Source organism: Rhamphochromis longiceps, linkage group LG13 (assembly GCF_057381845.1).
Source record: "Rhamphochromis longiceps isolate RC_006_pf linkage group LG13, R_longiceps_female_GT1.1, whole genome shotgun sequence".
Classification (NCBI taxonomy): domain Eukaryota; kingdom Metazoa; phylum Chordata; class Actinopteri; order Cichliformes; family Cichlidae; genus Rhamphochromis; species Rhamphochromis longiceps.
In genome coordinates this window covers 23991978-24004112 of record NC_140569.1, presented here as the reverse complement: position 1 = coordinate 24004112, position 12135 = coordinate 23991978, and the positions used below count along the sequence as shown (strand labels likewise).

General features: G+C 37.5%; 1 protein-coding gene across 1 annotated transcript; it reads right to left on the bottom strand.

The window, feature by feature from the left end:
- Positions 1-1976: 1976 nt before the first annotated feature.
- LOC146655884 (interferon-induced, double-stranded RNA-activated protein kinase-like) lies at positions 1977-12114 on the bottom strand. Its single transcript, XM_085428608.1, has 15 exons — positions 11797-12114; positions 11101-11230; positions 10876-11015; positions 10669-10792; positions 10492-10565; positions 10260-10409; positions 10027-10150; positions 9750-9808; positions 4855-4974; positions 4627-4761; positions 4317-4521; positions 3871-3999; positions 3454-3555; positions 3188-3250; positions 1977-2962 (listed from the first exon to the last, which is right to left on the bottom strand). The coding sequence occupies exons 1-15, from the start codon at positions 11904-11906 to the stop codon at positions 2825-2827; spliced, it is 1803 nt and encodes a 600-aa protein (XP_085284734.1). The 5' UTR covers positions 11907-12114; the 3' UTR covers positions 1977-2824.
- Between the last annotated feature and the right edge of the window lie 21 nt (positions 12115-12135).

Here is a 12135-nt window from a genome sequence, read left to right as displayed (position 1 = left end):
TTTTTCGTTTTTTTTTTAAAGACTCGAAAGGACTTGAAATTCAAAATTTCAGACTTGTGACTTTACTCGGACTTTTACACCAGTGACTTAAGACTCGACTCTGACTTGCCTGACATTACTTGAGACTTGACTTGTGACTTGAGGATAAAGACTTAAGACTTACTTGAGACTTGCAAAACAATGACTTGGTCCCACCTCTGGTGAGAGGCTTGTGAAATGGGACGGTCTAGCCTTCGTTGCGCTGCTCAGGTTGCCTAACAACCATACTAACCATGAGTAACGTTTCATACAGCATTGTTTGACAGAAATGAAGGACAAAAAATGTTTTTTTGTTCATTCATTTTTGTCATGGCATCACTTTGATTTGTTGAGTATCTGAGGCTGAGACCACAGGACTGTAAAAACATGATTGTTGGGCTTCATTTCTGTACTGAACAGTCATATAAGATTAGTTAGTAAATAACAATTAGCTAATGTTGTTCATGAGACTAAGGTCATCTCACTTTGGTAATGTAAATATAATATGGCCAATATTATAGTAATCATTATTAGTTATTACAGCAGTGAACTTGAACTCTGTGTCAAATACTGAGCTTCAGTAAAGATTCAAATTGCATTTATTTATATTTATAATGTTTTTTTTCTTTTGGTTGCCCTTTAGGGGTGACTACAGTAGATCAGCTGACTCCATCATACCCCTGTCAGAAACATCTTCTTCTATCACACCAACCCTCTGCATGTCGCCTCTCACTACATCCATGAATCTTCTCTATGGTCTTCCTGTTTTCCTCCTGCCTGTCAATTCGATCTTTAACATCTGTTGTACAATATATCCGCTATCCTCCACCTCTGTTGACTGCTGTTTGACTGAGGAAGAATAAAGTAGTCGTGGTAAGCCAATCACATGACCAATTCAAGATGACAAAGCAACAAGGTGACATATACCAGTTTTTAAATTAAGTCATGATAAAATATATATACATGGTGTTTTTTTCTGAATACTTTCGTCACGTTTACTAAGGACAGCGGTAGCAAGCACTCCCTGCTTATGACCAAAAAATTAAAAAACAAAACAAAAACACCCCTTTTGTGTTGGTGGAAAAATGTTTGTTGTTAAACTCCAGAAATAGAATCAAGGTTTTATTAACCCTCTGTGTGCTGTACCTCCAAATTACATGACTGATTTAAGCTGACATAGCAAAAAGAAAAATTCAGACTTGTGAGGTTGTGCTGAAAAGAATAACACAAAGCAAGGTGAGGAAAAAATAAATAAATAAAGCAATTTGAAGGTGTAATACAAATGTAAAATCAAAAGGAGTCCAAAATGGCCATTTATGTTTTGGACCTCAGAGGGTGAACAAATCATGAAAAATTAGGTTTACATTTTTGTTCATGCCAGTGCAGATTCCTGACATTTTGTGTAAATTTAAGCATGTAACAATTAGATTTTTGCTAACAAAAAAAGTGTGAAACTTAAGTTAGACTCGTGTTTATAAATGAACCACCCATGTTGTGTAGCTTTCTGGATTGTATACTTATTGGGCTACATACTTATTTATTATACAGGCTACAGTACATAAAATCAAAATTCGCATGTTTTATGTAACTAAAATGTTTAATTATGTGGGCTACAGAAAATAATTAGGTTATAGACAATATTTATATGAAAAACGTGTATACTTACTGCATTTGAATCATTTTAACCATATGTAACCACTTGCACATGTGTTAAAAAAATGGCTTTAACTTTGCCACCCCCACTTGATTTCCTTCTTTAGATCCATCCCTGGGTGGTCATGTGATGGTCTGGGGCTGCTCTGCTGCTCCAGGACGACTTACTGTTATTGATGGAACCATGAATTCTGCTCTCTGTCAGTAAATCCTGAAGGAGAATGTCCCCCATTAGTTTGTGCCTCAAAACTCAAGCACATCCAAAACACACCAGTAAATCCACCTCTGAATGCTTATAAAATAACAACAGGAAAGTTTTGTTATGTCCCAGTCAAAGTCCAGACTTTAATCAGATTGAGATGCTGTGGTACAACCTTAAACAAGCTCTTCATAGTCGGAAACCCTCCAGTGTGACTGAATTAAAATAATACTGCAATGGTGAGTTGATTGTGTTGATTCTTGCTGCCACTCTGCTCATTATTTAAATACCAAAAATGAAAATCTTTGGTAATTATTATATACCAAGTGCTTCTGCAAGAACAATCAGAGTTAAATGAGAGACATTTACTAGTTCAGTTTCTTATACACCTTTTCATTATTTCAACCCTCTAGTACAGTATTAATGACCTTTCTCCTGCTGTTCCAAGTCACACGTAGCTGACTGATATTGCAATCAATCAGATTAAAATGAACAAAAGAAAAAAATGGAAGAAAAAAAATGTTAAACTGTATTTCATGGGTTAAAAATGAGTGAAAACATTTAGGAAAGTTTCTAAAATTGAGCCACATGGAGTGTGCTTTTTTATCTCTGACATTCAACATGAATCCATCAGAAGTACACGTAGCATCACAGTTCCTCCTCCTCAGGACAGCAGCAGGTTAACAACAGTTACAAAGTGACGACCTACACCGGGAAACTGATTTGAATAGTTAGATTTTAAAATCATGATTTCACATTTCATTTCCAAATCCAATACAAACTTCCCTGAAATAGCCGGGAATCATGATGTGACCTCTTCCATATATTAACTTTGCACGTTAACAGTTACCCAACATAATATTACACGGTACATCAAATCATTTCATTAAGCAGATGCAACAAGACAGATTTGTAAAGGCTCCTGTGACTTTTGAAACTTTTCTCTTGTGACTATCAGACAGTTTGATTTTCCTGGCGAGATGCTTTTTGTGTGCTGAATATCTGAGTCCACTCTTCAAGCTCTGCCTTCACGGCACTGGCATCAGGTCGGTCTTCTGGTTTCTCAGACAGCAATGAGTTAATAATTTGCTTCTGTTTAAAAACAAGAAAAAACACAGTGTATGTGTAATGTCTTGTGCAGTGAAACCTCTGATAAATAATAAATATATTTAAAAAATGCATATGTTGTGTCCAGACAACTCAGCGATCAAAGAGGACCTTTTATAACTGAGTAAACCACTTAATGTAAGTTTTATCACTACTCTGCTGATGACCATCCTGTCAAAATGTAAGCATAGTATGAATATGGTAATTTACCTCTTTGGTAAAAGTCACTGAAAACTCTTCAGGGAACCTCTGCCTTCTGACGCCAGGCCAAATCTGGTGTTAATGAAGTGATTAAAGAAGAAAGAGGACGTTAGTTTATACAATAATTGTTCCAATTACACTTGTTTGAAGAATGAAAATATTTAAAACACACAAAAAAGCTGTGCCAGAAGAAACAACCTACAGGTACCTAGTTATTGGTATATAATAACTCCATGCATATGCACAATGGTTAACATGACTGCAGTGAATCTCACCTTTGCTCTTTCAGAGTAAGTAGAAAGTTTCCAAAGGAGTTCAAAGAATATCAGCCCCAAAGCAAACATGTCCACTTTTCTGTCGTACTTCCTCTCAGTCTTCTGTGATAGACAAACAGACAAAGGACAAATGTATCTGATGTCATATTTTTCTCAATCACTGTGCTAAATGTTACAGTTATGCTTGAATTAAAAAAATCTTTTCATCTTTCAGTTTAATTGCTTAAATTTGAGGGTCAAATAAAATTCTGCGGGAAGAAAAGCTGATGATTTTACAGCTTTCACCACTAAAGAGAGGTGAGACTGAGCTTTAAGTGTGAAAGGCTCACATGTAGTACTTAGGCCAATTATAAAATCCTATTTGTTAACCAATGAAACACAAGAAGTAAACATTATTGTCAGTATAGACCATCTCACTTGTTCAGGAGCCATGTAAGATGGAGTTCCTTTGCACACTGTTCTCTCTTCATCATCATCATCACTGGTGACCAGACCAAAGTCCCCAATCTTCACTTCTCCTTCCACTCCAAACATGATGTTTGCAGGCTTTGCATTCAAAAGAAGAACATGAGGTATGTTTGAGCAAAATTATCAAAGAGGTATATTTATGTTTATTTATTTGATCATTTCTAGGGACCAAAAAATTAGCAATGATGTTGCACAATCTATTGTTTGATAGTTTCATGAATGCCCTAAAAGCAGATTTAAAAATAGTCAACAAAAGTCTGTTATGTGTCTCAGGGCGCCTAAAGACCCTTGTCATAGTAAACCAGAGGACACATTAAGGGGTCACACACTTGAAGTACCTTCTAATTTCAGCAGAACAATTTTATTTTGTCTTGAAATTCACTGCATTGTCTCACCTTAAGGTCTCTGTGGATGTGGTTCTTGGAGTGAATATACTCGACTCCACAAACTATTTCTTGAGCAATTCTCAGACTTTCTTCTCTTCGCTTGGAGTCTTGTTCACTCTCTTTATTCTTCTCATCAATCCAGTCTCTCAGTGTGTTTTTGGCACATAACTCCATCTGAATATACAGGAACTTTGTCTCGGGGTTATCTGCAGTGCTAAAAATGTAAAAAAAAAAAAAGAAAAGGAAAAAGTGATGTAAATATTTAACTTTAACCTTTTAACAAAAAGTTAATATATAAAAGTAGGTCCACAGGACTCACTGTGAAGAGGCGTAACTGTCATAACTGTCTCTAAGGTCCCACTCGTATCCAGTATCCTGCATCCAGAACGTGTAATATCTAACAATGTTACGGTGGAAGAGGTCTGATAATGTTCTCACCTCTCGAAGAGATTTTCTGAAACACAATAAGAAAAGTGTCAGTACAGAAAGTGCACAAGTACTGTACATATAACACTGAATGCTGGAATCCTACTGTGGCATACTTAACTCTTTATAGCAGCCGACCTTCACAGCATATTCTATCTTCAACTGTTTATGTCTTACTTTGTAAACAGAACCAAAGGCCCCCTTACCAAGATGCTCCAAGGGTTCAAATTCTAAAGTAAACCTGTGGACAGCAACAACACATTTATGCAACAATGTAACGTAATGATCAAATACAGAAAGCTCTTATAAACTTCAGAAATCAAAATCCTAGATGGCAGCATGTCTGTGTGTGTGCTGACTGATTTCGATGTTTCTGAAAACTACCAGTGATTTTGGCAGGTTTTTCTACACGGCACGGTTACTTGACACTTACCCTTGACTAATAATTAAAAATCCTGCATTGAACTGATAATTAGACTGTGGTCATTAGATTGCTGCTGAAGCTAAAAAGTTCTCCAAGTTGACCTCAAGCTATGTCAAGCTGTAGCTCCATAAGAAACAACTGTTTCCAATTCGGATGTTTCCTTCTAAAGGAAGGATAAATCCTCCTTTCTCATACAAAAAAGGTAGACTTGCATAAATGACCACAGGGGTCTGTGCAACAGTGACTTTTTGGCCATGATGCCTCCTCACCTTCTGGAATTGGACTGGCAAAATGCCTGACGGGCCCAAAACCCAACACGAAAGAATACATAAATGATATTGCTCCTTTCCGACCTGCGTTTGCTACTTTTGTGGATCTGTAGTTAACGCCATCACAAAGGCTGAGACTCCTTTTCAGTGCTCTTAAATTGTAATACCGTATGAAATGGATCATGTACAGCTAATGGGACTCAGACCATTGAGTCATTCAGCAGTAGACTTTTACACCCACAGTGTAGGAATGAGTGCTACCGCAGGTCATTCTTACCAGCAGCTGTCAGACTCTATAACACAGTTTAACATCCTTTTGATTATCTTACTCATCAGTTTGTTTGTTCATTGCACATTTTATACATATCTCCGTACAATTTTTTCTATATATATTTCTGTACATTATATACGATCTTCAGTTGATTATGTATATAGGACCACTTTGTGTCTTCCTTTTATATTTTATATTTCCCCCTGCTATAAAAGCTGTGTAACACCCAAATTTATCATCCGTGGGATAATAAAGGTCTATTCTATTACCTATCCCCATACTATTCTCCTCTGTAGACTTGACCCGTATGATTTGTGTCATGGTCCTTCAGGAGAATTTTACTTTTCTTTCACACAGATGCCATGATTTTATCATAGATTTAAATAATAAAAAATAATGTCCTAGAAAATCTTTTAAGCAGAGGTGCTCAACTGCTCTGTTACTTGTTATTTCTGGGAATGTTAAACCAAATACTGGCCCCAATTTTAGTGAAAGGTTTAACACTCCTCTGGATTTTAAATCTAGATAAGGCCTCACTTGAATGTACATAGCTTATGTTCCAAATAAGTTTGCTTCATGTGTGGACACATTCTACTGATGCTAATGTTAATGTTTAACCTGAAACCTTGTTAAACCAATGCATTACCAATAGTGTTATCAATAGAGATTGCGATATTTGTCAAACACAAATTCTATGTAAATTTTGCCTCTCTCTGAGTAAGCAATTTCAGGTTTTGATAGTTTAAAAAAATCTACATTAGTTGTTGATTAGTATAAAACACCCTCAGCTGTCAACGGTGTGCTAACCTCTTTAATGAAGTGCTAATCTAAATTCAGTCTTCAGGAAATATTTCTCATGAGGGACTTCAACTGGAACTGACTGCAACTCTCTAAATCTCTTTAAAATTGTTGAAAGTGTCCAGAAAAATCTTTAAAATCTTTCATCAATTGAATTATTTTAATCCAAGTTATATTATGATCATAGCATTATAAAAGCTTTTCAGTGAATGATTTAGTGCAAAGATGGGGTTAGAAAAACTCTGTCTTTTCCTTTTCTTTTTCATGAGACAGTTTTACTGTGGAAAAGAAGTGCTTTGTCCTTAGTCCTCATCACAAATAGAAATATATGCCTTAAACTGTGATCCAGTGCACATCAACCTTTCAACTACTCACTACTACAAGTCATTCTGAGAGCAAAGCACTTTTAGCCAGCCAGCTTTAGGTTGCTCTGTATCATCCGTGTGGTACGCTGGAGCCACTATCAGGGACAAACAGAGACTGCAGCGTGTTGTGCGCTCTGCTGAGAAGGTGATTGGCTGCAGACTCCCATCTCTGCAGGACCTGTACACCTCCAGGACACTGGGGCGTGCAGCTCGGATCTCAGCTGACCCTTCTCACCCTGGACACAGTCTGTTTGACCTGCTGCCCTCAGGCAGGAGGCTCCGGTCCATTCGCACCAGAACCTCTCGCCATAAGAACAGTTTCTTCCCCTCTGCTGTTGGACACATGAACAATAACCGTATGACTGTTCGCACCACAAACACATGACACTGCACTGTCATGTGCTTTTAATTCTTTTAATTCTTATTTTTATTTTCATGTCTATTTAAGCATTTATGACAGTATGTTTGCACTGAAGCACCGCTGTCATGGTCCTGGGCCATGTTGGCCCAGTATTCTTAGTTTTCATGTATTTTTGTATTTTGTTCCTTATGTGTTTTCCCCTTGTGACTTTTATTCCCTGTGTGCCCCTCTATGTATCTGTGAGCCCTCGTCTCCCCTCCTTGTGTTTTATTCTATGTTTTCCCCAGCCCGTTATGTCTGCGTTCTCCCCGTGCTCTCTCTCCTCCTGTTTGAACCTCTGTACTTCCTGTTTTACTTTGCCCGTCTCCCGTTAGTGTTGCGTTCACTCCTGCCGTGTCTTGTTATGATTATCAGTGTCACCTGTGCTCCCCGTGTGCTCCCACTTCCCTCGTTAATCCTCTGTGTATTTATGTCTGCGTCTCCCTCAGTTCTGTGTCGCGTTCTCCCTCATGCTGTGTGTGATTCCCCCTGTGTTTCCTGGTGAGCTTTATGTTAGTTTTTCCCAGTTTAGTTTTGTATCTCCTATTATCTTTTTGTCAGCAATAAAGCTGCTTTTTGAGTTCATCCCCTGAGTCTGTGAGTTTTGCGATTGGGTCCTCATCCTGCCTGCCACACAGCCGAGCCATGACAACCGCAGCAATTTCCTAATGTTGTAAACCTGCTCAACATTTGGCAATAAAACCCTTCTGATTACTGATTCTGATTCCTGATCAGTCTTTGTGATGGTAATCTATTCCTTATATTTACCTTTCAGCTAGGTTTAAGAGTTCTTAAAATAAATAGTCAGTCATAGGAATGATTTATTAGTTTGTTTGTTTTTTATCACTATGTAAAGTGTATTTAATTATAAGTTTGCTGTGAGTTGCAAATGAACCCCAGTCAATGAATTGCAAATTAAAATGGACAAAAGGCAGGGAGAGGTACTGATAACCTCGCAAGAGTTTTTCTAAGCAGATGTTCACAACAAATATGTTGGAGCCCAACTGATACTCTCATTGGCCAATTTGTTTTTTGAAAAACTGCAGATACTGATAACATCTGTGATTAGGCTAAGATTTACAGGTATCAGCTGAGCTCTGTTTTTCTTCTTCTATTTGTTCTTTTGATGAGGTACTAATTATATACATAATATTGATTCTTACTGAGAGCAACGCCACTAGCTATTTGCTGGTATGTTTTTTCCCTTTTCTTCAAATGTATCTTTCTTTGTAGATTCATAAAGTTTTGTATGAATAAAACAAGTTACAAACTGGTTTGAATGAGTGGTTATCTCGAATGGCCTTTGTTATGGATTCAAGTTAAGATTAGACTTTCATTTTCTTCTTTTCCTTTGTTTTGGTGGTTTTAAAACAAAAGCATTGAAAAAAAATCAACTGGATTTTTTTAAACGGCACTGACTTGAATTTAATTAATTTCCCTGCATGATCTGTTAACTTGAAAAACAAAATAAAAGCCAAAGCAGATCATTGTCTAATGGAGATTTAAAATAATATCAATAACCCTTTTAAAATTTGAAGGACTGGTCTAGACCTCACCCACATATAGACAAAGACTAAAATCACATTTCTGGCAAGGCTGACATGTTTGGTTCCTTTAACGAGCATCTGATGTCCACAAAACCCTCAAAGTTTTAGGTTCTAGGAAATCAAGAGGTCCAGATAATTTGAAACTTTTCTTTTTTGGTACATAACAGGCAACATTGTGAAGCTATTTTTATTGATCTAAATGAGGTATTTGACACCATTTATTATGAAATTTTAAAGTAAAGACTTGTCAGTGCAGTGTTGTTAGAAAAAACTGAATGGTTTCAAAGTTATTTATCTTGCAACTATCAGTGTGTAAGGATAGAATAAATCACTTGCTACCTCCCTTAATGTAACAAAAGAACTGATGGAAGGTTAAAGTGCTACTGTTATTAATTTTATATATAAACAATCTGGGTTATAATATCACTACAGCAAGAACTGTACAGACTGAGTAAGTATCTGAAAGTCCTATTAATCTTTTGAGGCAAGAAATAGACTTGTTGTTTTCACCTTTATGTTTGTACTTGATTATGGGGATTTGATTTACAGTATATAGAATGCTCAGAATGCTTGATTCTGTCTATCATGGAGCAGCGAGGGAGATTTAAGACCATAGTCTAAACCAGCTTGTGGGGATAGGTTAATTGGATAATCCAAATTGTCACTAGGTGTGAATGTGCGAATGAATGTGAGTGCGAATGGTTGTCTGTCCCTGTGTGTTGGCCCTGCGACAGACTGGCGACCTGTCCAGGGTATACCCTGCCTCTTGCCCTATTACAGCTGGGATAGGCTCCAGCGCCCCCCGCGACCCTGAAAAGGATATGCGGAAGCCGATGGATGGATGGATTTAAACCTTTCTCTCAGGACATAATACAACAAAAACATGAGTTAAATCAGAATAGCAGTTTCTTAGTACTATTTCTTTTTCCTTATTTAAAATACCGTGATACAGTTGGCATCTCATTCTGGCCATTTCCCACGTTCTTGTCTTTGGCATCCTCCTTAAAGAATAAAAAGCATACATCGATTAAAAGGATAAAATTTGCTCTGATCAGCTGTATACTCTTTAAGAACTAGGGCATACAACCACATCTAGTAATATCAGTAAGTTTATCCCTCCAAGCTGGTCCTTTTAATTACTTGTAAAGAACAGATTGTCTGTTGGAACCTTTAATCAACTATATCTGATGAGACAAAGTAAAGATAAAAATATAAGCACCTTGCTTGACTGCTCCTGAAGAACAAACCAGGCCTGTCGCGCTGCACTTTGTTTGGCTTCTTTGATACTCTTCCCCTTCCCCACAGGATATTGCTTGTTGTTAATCCGTAATTTGTAGAAAAATCTGAGATGCAAAGAAGTTGAACAGTACATTAACAGTTTACTGAACATCAGTCATGAGCATCCAGTGTCTGCAGTGTGTATTCAGAGTCCAGTACGTCAGGCATACTCACTGACGTTTATCAGGTGTGCCACATATTTTCTCATCAACAAATGTATAGGAGCAGTTTTCTCGCTGACAGTAGTCATTGATAAGTCCTATGTAATTTGTCTCCACTAAGCTGGGGTCTTTAGAGTTCACGGTCAGGTTTTTTGTTGTAGTACTGTAAACAACAAGCAGTAAGAAACTTTACTATGATGCAGATGCCACGATTAAACAATACATCACCATTGTTAATTACTCACCACAGATCAAAAACATTCTCACTCAAGTCCTCACTTTGTTGACCTGATCCATCGCTGTGATTCTCATCTGCAGTCTTGAAAAATATAAAAAGTACAATTTTAATGTGGTTATATTAAAATGTTTATGTTTTAGGATTATGATCAAGCTAGAATGGCATGGACTGAACTATAACTTACATCTGTAGTTTTGTTGCCATTTATTATGTCGTATACGAGCTTGGCTGCTTCCTCCTTAGCTTCTCTTGCCGTTTTCCCAGAGACTGCTGGGTACTCCTTATCACCAACCATGAAGCTACACCACCTAATGCCATAAAATAACATTTATTTAATCTATTTTACATGAGCACAGAATAGCTATAATTGAGAAACAGTCAGGAGGCTTACGGGATAGCATTATTTGGTCCAGGCCTTGTTGTCTCCATAGGCTTTATAGTCAACCTGTTTCTCTGGCCATATTCATTGAGCCAGCATATGAAGTTGATATCTGTCTCAGCTGGTGTAGAAGCTTCTGCTGCATTTTCTGTCTGTTAAGGTTAAAAAAACAAACAAACACCATGGGCACATGCACCACTTATTTTTCTCCAACATGCTAAAGTTAAATAAACTTACCAAGTCCTGACATTTACCATCCAGCAGGCACCTCAGAGCATTTTCAGCTGCTTTAAGCTTTGCATCTTTTTTGGTCTTCCCCACACCTTTGGGGTAGTCTTTACCATCTATGATCGCCTTCTGGCTAAATCTGTAGAGGAAATGACCTGTTAGGGTTAGGTTGCAAGAAATAACTTGAATTTTCTCCTTCCACTTTTAACCTCTGGGAGGCAATATTTCTTTATGATGAAACTTGAGATGTAAATTGCGTGTATATGCAATATATATATAGTAAGACATCCTATATATACAGCAACAGACAAGCAGGTGCAGTTTTAAAACGGGTTTCCAGTGCTTTGCTGGGCTCTTTATAATAACATGACTATTCAACTAGTTAGAAATAAAGATTTGGCAAAGCATAGCGCCATTATAGAGCCTTTGGGCCTAACAGCTATTATTTCCTGTAATTGAAAGACAGATTAAAATTAATTTAAAATATAACTGCAAGGTAATAAAGGCTTACGACTACACCAGTCTGTATTTGATGTCACCATCATTACTTGTGCATTTTTCCGATAAGATACATTAGTCCTCTTCTTAAACTGTACTGATTAGCTTTGACTTACCGTGCTATCAAACACTCATCTCACCCAATGCTTCTATTATCGTCGATATATTATAATGCTCAAAGCTCTCAGGTACTACAAATGTACTCACACTTTATTATGGTCTGGGCCGTCAGAGCCAAGGTACTCATACTTCAGCTTCAAGCGATTTCTCTGCGCATACTCGTTTAGTTCAGCTACGTAGTTTTTAGTTGCCATCATTAATGACTCGGCAAATGTAATAAAATCCCGGTGAGAGCACACAAAGCTCACAGTACTGCTCGCGTCCCCACTTCCATCTTCCTTCTCCGACTGCGGTCAAGTATGTCCATTGTTTGTTTCGATTCAGCTGACTTTAGGCATCAGTAAGTTTCGGTTTCTTCGTCCTCCCCTACGTGGTAACAGAGCAGTCGAAACCAACTCCAACTTGTCGCACATTAGCGACGTTCTG

Excerpts from the sequence above, each read along its gene's own strand:
- LOC146655884 (XM_085428608.1), bottom strand. The coding sequence starts at position 11,906 with ATGATGGCAACTAAAAACTACGTAGCTGAACTAAACGAGTATGCGCAG. Across the intron at positions 11,016-11,100 it reads ATGGTAAATGTCAGGACTTG|ACAGAAAATGCAGCAGAAGC; the intron begins GTAAGTTTATTT and ends TAACCTTAACAG. Across the intron at positions 2,963-3,187 it reads CAGTGACTTTTACCAAAGAG|AAGCAAATTATTAACTCATT; the intron begins GTAAATTACCAT and ends GTTTTTAAACAG.